The sequence below is a fragment of the Gorilla gorilla genome, chromosome 4, assembly GCF_029281585.2.
Source record: "Gorilla gorilla gorilla isolate KB3781 chromosome 4, NHGRI_mGorGor1-v2.1_pri, whole genome shotgun sequence".
In the NCBI taxonomy this organism is placed as follows: Eukaryota; Metazoa; Chordata; class Mammalia; order Primates; family Hominidae; genus Gorilla; species Gorilla gorilla.
The window spans coordinates 56,457,754-56,473,775 of NC_073228.2; the positions used below are offsets into that span (position 1 = coordinate 56,457,754).

Sequence of the window (16,022 nt, forward strand, 5' to 3'; positions counted from 1 at the left end):
AGGGAGCAAAGCTTCATCTGTAGAAACAGCCGCTCCCCATCCCTCGCATTACCGCATGAGCTCTGCCACCTGTCAGATGAGTGGTGCCGTTCCATTCTCATAGAACCCAACTGTGAACTGAGCATGCCAGGGATCTAGATTACGTGCTCCTTATGAGAACCTAGTGCCTGATGATCTCTGACTGTCTCCCATCACCCCCAAGTGGGACCATGTAATTACAGGAAAACAAGCTCAGGGCTCCCACTGATTCTGTTATGGTGAGTTGTGTAACTATTTCATTATATATTACAGTGAAATAATCATAGAAATAAATCACACAATAAATGTAATGGGCTCGAATCATCTCTGCATCATCCCTTCCCCTTCTCCCAGGTCCGTGGAAGAGTTGTCTTCAAGAAAACTGCTCTCTGGTGCCAAAAAGTTTGGGGACCGCTGGTGTAAATGTTTCTAAGAATAGTTAAGCAACTTAAGCTTCACGTGCTACGAAGAATACAGCTTTACATGCTAATAAAAATAGGTGCAAATGAAAACACTCTTTCTGTGGTCCAGGGAATCTTAACCATTCTATCAGAAAGACTTGCAGCTTGGAGCTGCAGCTGCCCTCCCACATCCTGTCCACTGTAAAGCCCTGCAACACACACATACATGCACACACACATGCACGCACACATGCACATACATACACATGCATATACTTGCACACACACATGCACACACACATGCACACACACATGCACACAGATGCACATACATAAATACATTCACATGTATATACCTGCACACACACACATGCACACACATACACATGCATATTCCTGCAAACACACACACACACACACGCTGTGCTTCATGCCCTCACTAGGGTGGCCTGGGAGGAAATGCGTGGTTTTAGGAGAAATGAAGACAACTCAGGCCCCTCATTCTCCTGGTGTTTGCACAAGTGCCTTCTCTGCAGACCATGCTTCAGTCTCTTTCTTGGTTCTCCCTCTTACTGAAAGAGAGAAGCAGAGGCCCGGCACATATTTGGCTGCTTAGGGCTCAGGCCAAGTTCGCAAGCTTCCTGGGGAGCCTAGTGAGACGAAGGCACTGCAGAGCCTCCCCAAAAGAGTCGTCGGCTTTTCATGGATCCTTGAGCCCAGGAAGGCGATAGGTGAGACATCACAGTTCATCAGAAGACACAAGCAAACTCCGGCAAGAAAGGGCAACGGTCAAAGATTTTATTCTCTCGGAAAAGGGTTCTCGGGCTGTAAGCAGCAGGCAGAAGACTTTATTGCACGCGTAGTTAGGTGATGGCGACCTACGGTTTTCACTGGGGACTGGGATCGAGAGTGACCCGACCTCCTACTCATGCTCGTCTCTCCCTGTCTCTCTCTTTGCCTTTTGTGTCTCTCTGCCTGTCTCTCTCGCTCCTTTTCCTCTCAGCCTCCTCTGTCTCTCTCCTTATCTCTCATCCTCTCTCTCTCTATCTCACTCCCTTCTCCCCATCTCTCTTTCTCTCTCCTTCTTTTCCACTTCTCTCACCCTCCTCATCTCTCTGCCTGCCACTGTTCAGGCTCCTGGGGCCCCACGTGGATGGGCGGACACAGGACTCCTAGGCTACCTTTCATAGCGCAAGCAGAGGGCTGCAGGACCTTGGTCCCCACCTCCCAGCATCCTCAAAATGAGGGGTGTGGGGTGTGCCGTGCTCTCCTGAGTGGGCGCCCCACACTCCAGGAAGCAGAAACTGCAGGTCACAGCTGGCTCGAGCGGTGCCCACAGGGCTGCCAGCTTCCATCGTGTGATCTGCTGAGGCCAAAGCAGAGGACAGCAGCCCAGGCCCATCTCTGCAGCAGGGTGGGGGTAGGGGTGGGCTTGGGGGTGGGGATGGGGATGGGAGCCGCCAATGCAAACTGGCCCCTGGCTGGTTTCCTACCCTGCACCCTGCCATGCAAGTCCTCCTCTCCTACCCCTACCCCTGTCTGCCCCACCTCCACCCCTAGGCTGCCCCACACCCAGGCTCCAGAAGTTTCCCGGATCCAGGAGCTAAGGGCAGCCACTGGGTTCCATAGCCCCTAGTCCATGAGTCAGCCACCCCTCTGCATGCTGACAAACCTTGGCTCTCATGCCCCACTCCAAGCCAAGCACACAGCCCTGTCCCCCCACCAGCATTATTACCGCCTCCTGATTTTGGCCCTGACAGCCCTGCTTCCTGGTAACCTTGCCCCCTCCCACCCTGCTCCAGGCAAGCCCAAAGGCCAGGCCCTCCACCCACCCTTCCTGGGGGCCACTCTACTATCTCCTTACCCAGATGTCTTAACCTGGCTTTACCAAGATAGAATAAATAACAGGGATGAGGCCCCGGACTCCGCCAGGAAGATGTGCCAAAATACCCTCCATTTAGAAGCAGGAACAGTGATGGGGCCTATGGACGACCCCAGGATTGTCACCCAAGCAGCAAGAAGGGCAAGGAGCCTGGTTTCCTGCCCTTACCTGGGGAGGACGTGGCCAGGGCTCCAAAAGGCCCTGGAGAGAGGTGGGCAGGAGAGCAGATCCACCCTCCTCTTGAGGAAGCAGCCACCATCCCCAGGAAGAGCAGATGGGGGCACACAGGCAGAGTCCCCACGTGCTGTAGAGCAGGGCCAGCAGAACTGTACTCAGCCCCAGCCCCAGGGGAGCTGCAAGATAGACTGAGACCCTCACAGGTTGGGCTCTGTGTCCCCACCCAAATCTCATCTGGAATTGTAATCCTCCTGTGTCAAGGGAGGAACCTGGTGGGAGGGGATGGGATCTGGGGACAGTTTCCCCCCTGCTGCTCCCCTGATAGTGAGGGAGTTCTCAGGAGAGCTGATGGTTTGAAAGTGTGGCACTTCCTGCTTCTCCGCTCACTCCCTCCTGCCGCCTTGTGGAGAAGGTGCCTGCTTACCCTTCGCCTTCTGCCATGACAATAAGTTCCCTGAACTGGGAGTCGATTAAACCTCTTTCCTTTATAAATTACCTAGGCTCAAGTATTTCTTTATAGGAGTGTGAAAACAAACTAATACCCCTTCCCTGAGGCGCCTTCTCCTTAGGCAACCCGCTGCCCCCATGCTCCTCCTCTGCCCCCTGTTCTTTCTTTTCCCCTCATGAGGCCCAAGTGATAAACAGGGCCAGCCCCAGCCCCAGCCCCAGCCCCATCCCCATCCTACTGCAGGCCTGTGTGGCTGCTGGAGAGGCCGTGTTCCTTTCCTCTCCCCGAGCCTGCCTGATATGCTTTCTGGATCCTGGAGGAAACTGACCCCCTATTCTCATACTGGTGCAACATCTTCCAAGACCTCAAAGCTGTACCATTTGAGCCGGTCTTTTTTCTTGTCTCCACTTGCTAGGGCTGTCATTGGGACAGTCCTAGAGGGTGGTGGTGGTGCCAGTGGATGAATGGATGGATGGACAGGAGTCCAGGGATGATGTCCCTGTCTGTCCTGAACCGGGCCCTTCCTCCAATGAGAAGCCTTCCTGAGTGAGTATATACAGTCATCCCTTGGTATCCATGGAGGATTAGTTCTAGGGTCCCCGGGAATGCCAAAATCCATGGATGCTCAAGTCTCTGATATAATAACATGGCCTAGTATTTACGTATAAGCTATGCGCATCCTCCCGTATATGTTAGACCGTTACTAGATTATTTATGATATGTAATACAATGCAGATGCTGCATAAATGGTCGTGATACTGTATTCTTTAGGGAATGATGACAAGAACAAAGTCTGCACATGTTCAATAGAAACATAACCGTCCAATTTATTTTCTGAATATTTTCCATCTGCTGTTGCTGAATCTACAGATGCAGAGATCCTGGATACGAGAGCCAAGTGTGCTTTGAGAGTAGGGTGGGTGAGGTTGCTAATGAGTACAGGGGAGCAGGTGTTGATCAGGAGGACCCTGCACTGGGGCATCTGGACATCCTGCCTCAGGACTTGAGAATCCAGTTGGATGGCACAGACAGACTCAGCCCAGGTCAAAGCCGTCCCCTTGAAGTTTCATTTTATCCCAAGCTCTTTCTGGCCCCTGGAATTTGGCATCCCCTAGGCCCTGCGTGGAAGGACAGATGAACCAGGTTTTAGATAACATGTCTAGAAGAGTGAGCCCCTACTGTGTGCCTGGCACTTTCCCCACAGGATCCTCTAGCTGGAATATCCAAGGGTCATGGAGAGAAATACCCAGTTAAAATATCAGAAATGAAAAAGCGATACCATTAGAGACACTAAAAAGACCCTTAGGTAATAGTATTAGCTTTTGTATTCTGAGATCCAACAGCAGCAGTCACTTCCGTCCACCCCTATATGTATCCCAGGACCACCCTGGGCGGGGAGGGCTGAGGTTAGGGAGCAGCCATGGATGCTCTGATGCTGGCCCTGGGCCTCGGGGGTGACAGTGATGAGGAACTGGGTGCACACATGAGTGGGGCAGCCGGGCCTGGCCAGAGAAGCAGCACACACGTGCACAGACGTGTTTACCCACATACACGTGTGCACGCACGTGCACAAACACATTGCAGGCAGGCATGTTGACGCCTCAGGTAGCGGAGGACCCTTGACTCTGGGCACTGCTGACCCGGACAAGGCCCCATTGTGATGCGTGCCATGACCTCAGAATGTCACTGGTGCTTAGCACCTATCCGCTCTCTGGCCTGCCTCAGTGTTCTACAGCAGTTACACACAGGCAGTGGTATCTGTGAGCAGCTCTGTGGACTCAAAGGTTTTCTCCCTGAGAGGCATGACCCAGGCCAGCTGATTCATCAGAATCAGGTGAGCGTGACCTGCTCTCTTCCCTCCAGGCGGACTTGGGGACAGTGGCTACGGTGCGGGCGGTGTTGGCCTCTGTGGGGCAGCTACCGAGGAGGGTCATCCCTGAGCACTCACCAGGCACCCGTTCTACACTGCCCGTGTAGACGATTGGCTCTTTCGTCTCCATGGTGGCTTCGTAGAGTGGGTGCTGTTCCCAAATGTCCCCATTGGACAGATGAGACGTCTGGGGTCAGAGAGGCAGTAACCGGCCTGGGAATCCGGACATGACCCTGAGTTTTGCTCTCAGCCCTGCCGTGTGCTATGCTGGAATTCAGGCCTGAACCCTGTGACCTCCCTGCCCTAGATCCCAAATCTGCCCAGGTTTCCGATCCCGATGGGGCAGAGCTTGGTCCTGGCAGAGCCACTGGTATAGATCCACTGGCATAGATCCACTGACGGTCCTCAGAACACCTCTGTGCCCTAAGCTGGGTCCTGATGGTCGCTGTGGGCCCCAGTGAACACACATGGTCCCTTGTCCGGGGGAGCCTGCTGCCCTTGGGCAGCTGTGGAAAATGAAGGAGCCCTGGAGGGCTGGCTGAGGGGAGACTATCTTCCCTTGTGTTCAAAGGGGTCCGGACACTAGGGTTCTCCCCAGGTATTTCTTGTTCTGCATGGTCCTCTTGAGGCCTCGCCCTCCTTTTGCCTCGAGTATTCCCAGGAGGGACGGTCCATCCAGGTGTTCTCCAGGACCAAGGACCCACTGTTCTTCCTCAGTGACCCAGGAAAATGAAGCCTCCTCCTGTTGGGACGGCTCAGAATGGTGGACTCCACAGTCCGTCTGCGAGAGACGTGGTTTCCATGCGTACAATAGATCTTTCTCATCCCCCAAACCGAACACCCTCCTGCTCAACAGGCGTTATTCCTAAAGTGGCTTCACTGTTCAGACTGAAGAGCCACAGTAGCCAAAGTGATGAGCGGAGTAGAACCGAGCAGTCAGGAGAGATCTTGTTCCCTGTAGGAAACTGGGCATCTCTGAGGCCCTGAGCATCCCAGGAGGCCGATTGCACAGAGACCTCTGGTCGCTGACCCCAGTCTGCCTCCACATCCCTGGAATAGCCCATCATGGGCCCTTCACCCGTGGCAGGTGGAAACCATTCAACCTGCTGGTGCCGGTGTGTCCCCATTTCATGGCATTGGGGGACAACAGGATTCTCTGTCTAGGTCCCACTGTACTCAAGTCCTTGGGAAGATGCCCACCCCTGCTTGGGACTTGAGACTCCAGAGACTCGAGCAGCTGTGGGCCACTGGGTCTGGCCCCTTTTTACCTGGGGGCGGCGGTGGAATGGGGGTTACGCAGCCAGCCAGCATCTGGGAGCCCGGCGAGAGCGGTTCAGGTGTTCTCCGAAGCCGCCGCGTACAGTGTAACCTTTAGACAATTTTGTCTCACAGGATGGACGTGGTAGAGGTCGCGGGTAGTTGCTGGGCACAAGAGCGAGAGGACATCATTATGGAATACGAAAAGGTACAAGTCGGTCTGCTTCTTGGAGGGAGGCCTCTTCCAGTGTGCCCTGGTCAAAGGGTCCTGGGCTCCCTAGGAGCACAGGGCAGGGACGGGTGGCCAATGCCCCCAGGCCCTTGCACCCTTTACCTTGGACCCCTCACCAAGGCTCCCTCTGGGCTACAGGGACACCGACCTGGGCTGTCAGAGGACAACGGGCCTAAGGCTTTTGGAGGCTACAACAACGTCGATCATTTGGGGATTGTACAGTGAGTCCTCTGCACTCCCCTCACCCCTAAAGCACCTGTCTCAGCTCAGGGATGGGTTTGCTTTTAGAAAGGCCTTTCTGATGCAGGACATGTCTCACCAGGTCGGGTCAACCTCCTTTCCAGGGACAGAACTCCTCCCTGACTCCCCTGCAGGTCCAGCCCGAGGTTGTTGTTAGGCCAGAGGTGTGGGACCCATCTAGGGAGCCGGTGGGAATGGAGACTGGGCTAGGTCAGGCCCCTGGGCGCTCAGCAGTTCTGTCGGCAAGTGAGCACAAGAGGAGCGGGGCAGCCTGAGGGTCTGGCCCTGTCTACTTGGAGACAACCCCGGTGAGATGCAAGGGTTATGGCCACAGGGTGAGGGGACGCCTGGCCCAGCTTCAGGGCTGTTGTCCAGCAGGTCTCTGAGGGCCCACCTGCCCCTGTTCTCCCCCATTCCCCTAGAGCTACAGCCCTCACTGTCCCGTGAGGGGAAAAGGCATGGTGATAATGGGGGCTGTAGCCCTAGGAGAATGGGGGAGAAGATGGGCAGGGCCCCGTTCTGGGCATCTCACGGTGAGGCCAGGGAGGCAGCAGGGCTTGCGGCTAAAGACCTGGGTCTGGTGCTGGGAAGGGATCTGGGGCCGGGCAAGAGGAGCCCAGCCAGGAGCCCATCCCTCAGGGATCACAGGATGGAGAGACAGAGGATCCCTGGGGAGGTAGGGTGGGAGGGAGCTGATGAGCCGTGCCACTTCTGAAACGCAGGGTGTGTGGCTCGGGTGCAGGGAGTGGCAGGTGGATGCTGGGAGGTCAGAACCTGCAAGGGCCTTGGGGCTGTCAAGTGGGGTGGGCCTCTGGTGCACCCAGAGTACACCGGGCAGGTCTCAGGGCAGGCTCCCTTGACCCTGGCGGGGTGATGTGGTCACTCCCTGAGGGACTCCTCTCAGGGCCCGGTCGCCCACCCTGGGCGGCCCCCATCCCATCTCAGGGCTAACCTTTCTCAGCTCCAGCAGAAAGCACCACCTCGAGTCCAGGACGGGCAGCCCCATTGGGCAGCCTGACCGCCCCCCACGCCAGGGGCCCCAGTAATCCCGGCCAGGCTGTCCCTACACTCCTTCTTCTCCCAGATCCTGCCCCCCCTGGGAGTCAGCCCCACAGGAAGGCCCTTGTCCTCCCTTCCCTGTGCCTTCTCCTGGGCTGAGCCCTGAGCTGGAAAGGGACAGAGCCAGTCCTTTCTGGGGGTCGGCACCCAGGCTGGGGCCGCTCCAGGCCCCGTGCAGTTCCTCAGCTCTGCCTGGGTTGCCTTACAGTGAGACGGAGCTGCCTCCTCTGACTGCGCGGGAGGCGAAGGTAAGAGCCTGATGCGTGGAGGGGCTGGTCCAGGGACGTAGGGACTGGGCGGGTGGTCAGTGAGGCAGAGGAAGCAGCTGGCCTGAGCGGTGGCTGGTGAGGGCAACACGCTGTCACTGGGAGGGGCAGCAGTCCCTGCTGGACCTGACCCCAGGTTGCTGTTCACTTTGGCAGTTTGATAAAATTCCAAAAGGAGAACCACAGTCCTGGCTTGGGGGTGGCTGCGCGCTTGTGTCAGGACCCCACCTAGAGGCTGGGACCTAAGACTGGTGTGTCTGTGGCCTGAGGATGGTACATCCCGGGGTCCCAAAGCCAGCCCACTGGTGCTCATTTGCTCAAAGGCTCTCAGCCCTTGAGGTCTGCCCTTCCCTGGCTCCTTCCAGCTGGCTCCCACCAGGGCTCCAGAGCCCAATACCCAGCATCCGTGGGTGGCTCTGGGAAGCCTGGCAGCTCCGCTAACTCCAACATGCCTCATTTGACAGCAAATTCGGCGGGAGATCGGCCGAAAGAGCAAGTGGGTGGATATGCTGGGAGACTGGGAGAAATACAAAAGCAGCAGGAAGGTAATGTGTGGAGGGAGGAAGCACTCTCTGCAGAGACAGGGGACAGGCACCCATGGCTGTGGCCTGGCACCGTCAGCCTCTCAGAGGGTGGGTGGCACACTGTTCTCGCCCAGAGGACTGCAGGCCTGGTCGCCAGATTTCCTGCCTATTCGTGCAAGCGTCACCTTGCTGGGAGGGAATCTGAATCTAGGGCTGGGACTACCCGGAGCTCAAGGCTAGGGATGCCCTGGTGACCTGAAGGAAGGAAAAGGTTCAGATCAGAGTTTCGACTCTGAGTGTCCATCCACTCTTTCAGTCCTGGGAAGGGAGACCCTGTCCCAGCTTGATCTCACCTCTACTGAGGAATCATGGGGCCAAAACCAACAATTTCCAGAATCCCCGGGCTCTGTTCCTCACTGGGGTCACCCCGTGGCCTGTGACACCAGGTTGTTTTCTGCCGACAGCTCATAGATCGAGCGTACAAGGGAATGCCCATGAACATCCGGGGCCCGATGTGGTCAGTCCTCCTGAACATTGAGGAAATGAAGTTGAAAAACCCCGGAAGATACCAGGTACGCTCAGCCAGAGCACAACAAACAGGACAGGCCGTGTCAGGGGCCCAGGTCTCCAGCTGGAGGGAACGTCAAGACCACCCTGGGGAGCTGGGGGTGAAGGTCAGATGAACACCCTGGGCACAGATGGTGACACAGTCACCACAGACAAACTCAGCTCTGGTGACCCTCCCTGGCTTCAGTAACAAGCCAAAATGCAGCTTTCTGCAGAAGGAAACCTTCCTTCTGTCCTTCCTTCCGGAAGTGCTGACTGTGGGCTGACTGCCACTGGGGGCAGGGAGTCTTCCATCTGTCCTGAGACTGCTTTCTCCTCTTGGCCCTGCCCTACAGATCATGAAGGAGAAGGGCAAGAGGTCATCTGAGCACATCCAGCGCATCGACCGGGACATCAGCGGGACATTAAGGAAGCATATATTCTTCAAGGATCGATACGGAACCAAGTAAGCCTACGGGAGCCACAGGGTCCCAGCAGAGATGGGGTGAATGAGAGGGATGGGGGCTTCCCCGGAGCAGAAGCCAGGGTCACCCAGGAGGGATGACACAGCTGCCAAGAGCTCTCCCGGCCCAGGGAGCAGCCGGCACCATGAACCGAGCACCTCCCTGGTTCCAAGCCCTGGGCCAGACTGGAACATGTGGGGCCAGAACCCAGGAGGATCCTGAGGAGATGGAAGGCAGCAAACAAAATCATGCACAATGGTGAAAGGTGCTCTCCCTGACTCATGGGGACCCATGGTAGGACCCACGGGAGGGTGGCAGGATAGAGGGCCCATGAGCCCCCCCCAGGCAACAGTGACAGCACCAAATGCTGGGAGAATTAGGGGTCCTGGAAACTCTCATCCAGGTCTGCTGGGAACAGGACGTGGCACAGCCACGTTGGCAGCCAGTTGGGCAGTGGCTCACAAAGCTCGATGGACTTGAACCACACATCCCCAAAGTGTCACAGATATTGAACCCACTGATTTGGAAACTGCCATCCACATGAAACCTGCATGCCAGGTTCACTGCTTGACTCCTCGTCACTCACACACGGAGCCTTCGGGGACGGCCTTCAACACGGGAATGGGGAGAGCAAGGCTGGTCCTCCCTTCAAACGGAAGACCCAGTGAGAAAAGGGAACGAGCCAGTGATGCCCGCACGAACGTGGGTGGATCCTAGATGCATTTTGCTGAGGGACAGAAGCCAGACCCAATAAGCTACCACAGTAGGATTCCCATTCCTAGGCCATTCTGGAAAAGGCCAAACCACAGGGACATAGAAGCAGTCTGGGTGGCCAGGGGCTGACGGATCGGGGAGAGGCTGGGTACATAGGGGCCACCCTGGAGACTTGGAGGATGAAGGAGTCGCCCCAGGAGGGGCTGGTGCGGTGGCCGGGAGACTCTGCACATTGGTTCGGAACCGTGGAGGAACTGTACACCCACAGACTGAACTGGCGTGTGTGCAAACTGAAAAAAAAAGAAAAATCATTCAGAGTGAAAAGGATCAGGCAAGTCACTGTACAACTGGGCTATTTGCATGTCACAGATGTGGATTTTACTGAAACATTTCTTCAAGAGTCTCAGGCCCTGAAGAGCTCACTGCTTATCTGGTGAATCATCTGAACCTGAAATGGGATTTGCTGTTAGGCTTTATAGACAAAGTGAAATTAACAACATCTGCACAAAACAAACCAAAGCCCCCTTTCTCTGTTTCCTAGGCAGCGGGAACTGCTCCACATCCTGCTGGCGTATGAGGAGTATAACCAGGTGAGTATTCCCGGCAGTGAGGTTCCCGGGCCATATTTCCATATTGACAGGAGTGGGTGTCCGGTGGGGGTGTCGTTGCTTCTTTTAAAGTTAGTATTTGTGACCCACCAGGATATAGGAGGTAGGATGTCAGCTCACCGCTGGCATAAAACTCCAAGGAAGGGGGTGGTCTCAAGGGGTCAAGCTGAGACACAACGGAGTCAGGGCCTGGACTCCTGGTGTCACCTGGGCCTGACCACCACTTCTCAGAACAAGAAATGACGCCCTCCTCCTGGGGCTGCCCCAAAGCCCAGGAGCTTGGCAGCATCGCACACAGGATGGTGCTATCAGCAGACATTTTGGACAAGGTGCTGAAGTGCCTGACGGACTTGGCTCTTGTCATGAAATGAATGTGCATCCTGAGGAAGCCTCTTTTTCAGAGGAAGCCTCTCCTTCAGAGGAAGCCTCTCCAGTCACCTCTGCCCTCTCCAATGACATGAGTCCTCCCAGGTGACCTCAGCCCTCCCAGGTGATGTCCTTCCATGGTGACTCTGGCTCTTGCAGGAGGTGGGCTACTGCAGGGACCTGAGCCACATCGCCGCCTTGTTCCTCCTCTATCTTCCTGAGGAGGATGCATTCTGGGCACTGGTGCAGCTGCTGGCCAGTGAGAGGCACTCCCTGCAGGGTAAGTGAACAGCTGCCCCGGGGACCTCCTGCAGCCAGACCTGGGGATGGCCACCCTGGCCAGGTGATCACAGCTTTCAGCCAAGGCACCCTCCTTGTGTCGCCAGCTTGTTGGGAGACTTTAGGATGTCTCTGCTGAGGGTCCCACAGGAGTCCACGGCTGACCCCCAAAGCCCAAATCAGACGCCTCTCATCCCCATCAGCAGAGGGCATCTCATCCTCCCCGTGGCCACCCTCTGTGTCCTGGAGCCACGCCCTCCGGCTCTGATTGTGTGCAGCTGACTCTCCCCTCCCTGAGAGTCCTCCTGCCCTCCAGCTGCCCGGGCTCCTGCTGCCATCGGTGCCCACGAATGGGCCGACCAAGCCCAGGTGGCAGCATCTCCCCATCCCCTGTTCCCTGGCCCGACCCAACTACCAGGAGGTGACCGGGAAGCCAAGCGCCCACCCAGTTCCGGCCGCCCTGTCGTGGCCTGAAAGTCAGGCTTGCCCTTTTTGCACCCTGGCCCAGGAGGCCTCCAGGGGAACCTCCAGCCAGGCTCCAGGGAATGTTCCCGCCCCACCTCCCCAGGGTAAAGGCCGCATGTTGAGGTCACCAGATGGGAGGGTGGGAGGCCTTGGGGTTTGGGGGCCTCTCCAGCTGCCCAGCTCTTGCAGCTGATGGCTCCACATCTTGGGGGAAGGCTGTGATTTCATGATGGGCTGGGGGCTTCTCAGGATTTCACAGCCCAAATGGCGGGACCGTCCAGGGGCTCCAAGACCAACAGGAGCATGAGGTAGCCACGTCACAACCGAAGACCATGGGGAATCAGGTGAGCTTATGGTCCCCTCAGCTCTTCCCAGAGGCCCTGCCTCCCGTGGGGCTGTAGGAGCAGGGGGGCTGGAGCCCCTCGTGGGGCTGGTGACTGGCTGAGTCCCAGCCAGGGCCTGACCTGGGATGTCGGGTTCTCCATGGGCTGGGAGTTGGTTTCCTTTCCTGCCCTGGAGGAGACAGAGGCACAGGGATGGGGGCCCAGCTCCCGCAGAGCAGGGCAAAGGGCAGTGTGTCCACCGGGAGTGTGGGAAGGTGACAGTGTTGTGGGGAGCTCTGGACACCGCCCAGTGTTCTGCACTAGGGGAAGGGTCTTCAGAGGCCCTGGAAGAGGGAGGTTTTTAGGGCAGCCCAGTGGCCTGAGCACCTCTGTTGCTTCCATCAGGACAAGAAAGATCTACGTGGGCAGCGTTCCCCGTTAGGCTGCCTCATCCGGCTATTGATTGACGGGGTAAGGAGGCATAGGGAGACCCTGGCTCAGGGACCCTCCTTGCCCTGCAGTGCCCTGCTTCCCCAGCCCGGGGGTCTGGCTCACTCCCAGCCCACAGGAGGCTCAGGCGGGTCCCCAAAGGACACACAAGCAAAACCCTCTGCCCAAGAGGGGTCATCCCAGGGCAATGGCTGGGGCTCAGGCCCAGCCTCATGGGCAGACTGGGCCAGGACCCCACTTGAGAGGGCTCAGGGAAGCCTCAAGCCCTGGGCAAGCCCCTCTCTCCAGGAGCCACATCCCCACTCAAATGAGTGCCCCCCATGAGGAGCTTCAAGACCTTGTCTGACCCAGCGTCCTGGAGGGCTCAGGCGACCCTCATGGGGAAGGTCACTGACTCTGGAGACTGAAGCCCCAGTGTGCGCAGCTCGAGCCACCAGCCCCAGCCTGGAAGGACCAGGTTCTTTCACACCTGCTGTCCCCACAGATCTCTCTCGGGCTCACCCTGCGCCTGTGGGACGTGTATCTGGTAGAAGGCGAACAGGCGTTGATGCCGATAACAAGAATCGCCTTTAAGGTTCAGCAGAGTAAGTCTACGTGTGCCCAGCGGGGCCTGGGGAGCCCTGGGGTCAGACCCCGACTGGCCCGAGGGCAGCTTCCTCACACTGTCCTCATGATCCTCTGTTCTGGCCCAGAGGGAGGTCTGGCCAGGTGGGCTGGGCAGGACACTGTGACACCGAGCCCATCCCCCACATGACCCAGATGAAAGTCGAGAGTGTGGTGAGCACTTCCCTGTCCGGATCGCCCCCCAGCCACAGTCTCCTGTGTATATCTGGACGCCTGGGGTGGCCACAAAAGGATCCGGCACCGCCCAGTAGGAGACTGAAGTGGCCACGGGGTATGAGCTGTGACCATTCCCAGGTAACTCCCCTGGCCTGATATCCACCCTGTCCCTAGAGCGCCTCACGAAGACGTCCAGCTGTGGCCTGTGGGAACGTTTTTGCCACCGGTTCGTTGATACCTGGGCCAGGGATGATGACGCCGTGCTCAAGCGTCTTAGGGCCTCTATGAAGAAAGTAACAAGAAAGCAGGGGGACCTGCGACCCCCAGGTGGGCTCCAGTGCCATGTCCCCTCCCATGTCACCCTCTGGGGTAGTCAATAGTAGGGGAGTGCCCGGGACCCGCAACCCTACTACCTGGGCCTTCCTCTTCACCTTTTCTTCCTCCTCTTCCTCCTGGACTCTAAGAAAGTACAGGAGGCCCACCGGTCCTCAGGCCAGGCGCTCAGTGCGTGTATACTGGACATGCTGTGCACGCAGGAGGGGGATGTGGGCAAGACCCTCCAACGAGCCCCCTCCCACTTTCCACGGTGTCTCCCTCTCCCCCTCGCAGGGCCCTCCAAGTTACTACAGGAGCCCAGACCCATTTATGGGAGACCCCGCCCCTCCCTGCAAGCACCCACAGCCTCAGAGAGCAGCAGAGGCCCCTCACTCCTGCACGCTCCTCCAAGGTTGCCAGGACAACAAGCCTTGAGCCAGGGAGACAAGGGAATCAGTGTCCCTGAGCCACAGAGCATTCAGGGAGAGGGCACAGGCGGGACCCCAGCCCCAGAGCCAGAGCCAAGAGTTCAGCCAGAAGTGGGAACGTTGAGTCCTGGCACGGACTGGGCAGCCCAGGAGGGCAGAGGGTGACCCGCATCCGGGCCCAATCACCCACTGCGGAGACAGGTCCCCACGTGAGGTGACAAGGGGCTGGGTGACATCCAAGGCCCCTCCCACCTGAGTTCTGACTGGGGGCCGTATCCCAGGCCCAACAGCCCTGGGACGAAGGTGTGTGGCAGGAAGCCCCCAGCCAGTCTGAACCCTGGGGGCAGTCCCAGGAGCCACCCGCCATGCCACGACATCTTCCCCACGCCAGGCAGCACGCACCCCTCCCTCTGGGATCAGCAGACTACAGGCGTGTCCTCAGTGTCAGTCCACGGGGGCCACACAGAGACCCCGAGGACTCCAGAGACGCAGGCAGGTGGGGCCCAGCCCGGAAAGGCCTGCGTGGGCTCACTGGAGATGCTGACCGCGTCTGTTTTCCTTTCAGCCAAAGCCGAGCAAGGGTCGTCGGCATCCAGGCCTGTGCCGGCTTCACGTGGCGGGAAGACCCTCTGCAAGGGGGACAGGCAGGCCCCTCCAGGCCCACCAGCCCGGTTCCCGCGGCCCATTTGGTCAGCTTCCCCGCCACGGGCACCTCGTTCTTCCACACCCTGTCCTGGTGGGGCTGTCCAGGAAGACACCTACCCTGTGGGCACTCAGGGTGTGCCCAGCCCGGCCCTGGCTCAGGGAGGACCTCAGGGTTCCTGGAGATTCCTGCAGTGGAACTCCATGCCCCGCCTCCCAATGGACCTGGACGTAGAGGGCCCTTGGTTCCGCCATTATGATTTCAGACAGAGCTGCTGGGTCCGTGCCATATCCCAGGAGGACCAGCTGGCCCCCTGCTGGCAGGCTGAACACCCTGCGGAGCGGGTGAGATCGGCTTTCGCTGCACTGAGCCACAACGTGGGCATGGACTTCCCGGCCCTGCAGTGCACCCAGCACTGATTCCAACCAGGGCGCCCCCTTCGGAGCTAGGGACGAACAGCAGTGTGCTCCCACCTCGGGGCCTTGCCTCTGCGGCCTCCACTTGGAAAGTTCTCAGTTCCCTCCAGGCTTCTAGAAGCATCTGGGCCAGGGCTCATGGCTGGATAATTTCCCTAGGCTTAACAACCCAAGCAAGCTTCGCATCCTCGTTTTATTTTTGGTTAAACTTATGAGAGTGTATTAAGACAGAGAGCAGCTCGAGAGACATTCAGAGATGGAACACACCAGACCCCAGATCACAAAGCCAACCATGCCCAGCCCCTCCCAACACCCCCAGCCCCACGACCATCGTTCTGAATTCTGACGACACCGTGAGCCTGCCTTTGTACTTTAAACTCATGGAAGGATAACCACCTTCACGTTTTGAAATAAATGTTTCCTGTTGAAATGATTTTAGATTTTAGACAGAAATATTGAAAAGGCACTATAGTGTCCTCCTATAACTTCCATCCAGCTGCCCCTAATAATGATGTTTTGCAGTCCCATGGCACATAAGAAATTTAGGCCGGGTGTGGTGGCTCACACCTGTAATCCCAGCAATTTGAGAGGTCGAGGTGGGAGGTTCAGGTTCACTTGAGTCTAGAAGTCTGAGACCAGCCTGGGAAACCTAGGTGGACCCGGTCTCTAGAGAAAAGTCAAAGAAATTAGCCAGGCATGGTGGCGTGTGCCTATACTCCCACCTAGTCAGGAGGCTGAGGCAGGATTATTGCTGGAGCCCACGAGATCCAGGAAGCAGTGAGCCATGATTGCACCACTGCACTCCAGCCTGGGTGACGGAGTGAGACTTTATCTCTTAAAAAAATTTAAGA

At 57.4% G+C, this 16,022-nt stretch overlaps 1 protein-coding gene and 1 long non-coding RNA gene across 5 annotated transcripts; one reads left to right on the forward strand and one right to left on the reverse strand.

Annotated features, from left to right (window-relative positions):
• Positions 1-3,728: 3,728 nt before the first annotated feature.
• Positions 3,729-4,532, reverse strand: LOC115934661 (uncharacterized). 3 transcript variants are annotated; one of them, XR_010133656.1, is made up of 2 exons: positions 4,470-4,532; positions 3,729-4,044 (listed from the first exon to the last, which is right to left on the reverse strand). It is a non-coding gene; the product is annotated as an uncharacterized lncRNA (long non-coding RNA). The 3 variants fall into 3 exon arrangements; XR_010133655.1 differs by having other exon boundaries at positions 4,474-4,525; XR_010133654.1 differs by having other exon boundaries at positions 4,410-4,508.
• A 103-nt stretch (positions 4,533-4,635) lies between these two features.
• LOC115934662 (TBC1 domain family member 3G-like) lies at positions 4,636-15,604 on the forward strand. Of its 2 annotated transcripts, XM_063706520.1 has the most exons (15): positions 4,636-4,760; positions 6,189-6,261; positions 6,424-6,506; positions 7,793-7,832; positions 8,315-8,395; positions 8,839-8,946; positions 9,277-9,386; positions 10,640-10,688; positions 11,232-11,352; positions 12,066-12,160; positions 12,545-12,610; positions 13,074-13,173; positions 13,544-13,696; positions 14,678-15,116; positions 15,160-15,604. In XM_063706520.1, the coding sequence occupies exons 2-15, from the start codon at positions 6,190-6,192 to the stop codon at positions 15,287-15,289; spliced, it is 1,647 nt and encodes a 548-aa protein (XP_063562590.1). In that variant the 5' UTR covers positions 4,636-4,760; position 6,189; the 3' UTR covers positions 15,290-15,604. The 2 variants fall into 2 exon arrangements, with proteins under 2 accessions (XP_063562590.1, XP_055244312.1); XM_055388337.2 differs by having other exon boundaries at positions 14,678-15,604.
• The last annotated feature ends 418 nt before the right edge of the window (positions 15,605-16,022 follow it).

What these genes read in the sequence shown, in the direction of transcription:
- LOC115934662 (XM_063706520.1), top strand. Translation starts at nt 6,190, where the DNA reads ATGGACGTGGTAGAGGTCGCGGGTAGTTGCTGGGCACAAGAGCGAGAG. An exon ending in CGAAGACCATGGGGAATCAG is followed by an intron (nt 12,161 to 12,544) that starts GTGAGCTTATGG and finishes TGCTTCCATCAG; the next exon opens with GACAAGAAAGATCTACGTGG. An exon ending in CGCCTTTAAGGTTCAGCAGA is followed by an intron (nt 13,174 to 13,543) that starts GTAAGTCTACGT and finishes CCCTGTCCCTAG; the next exon opens with AGCGCCTCACGAAGACGTCC.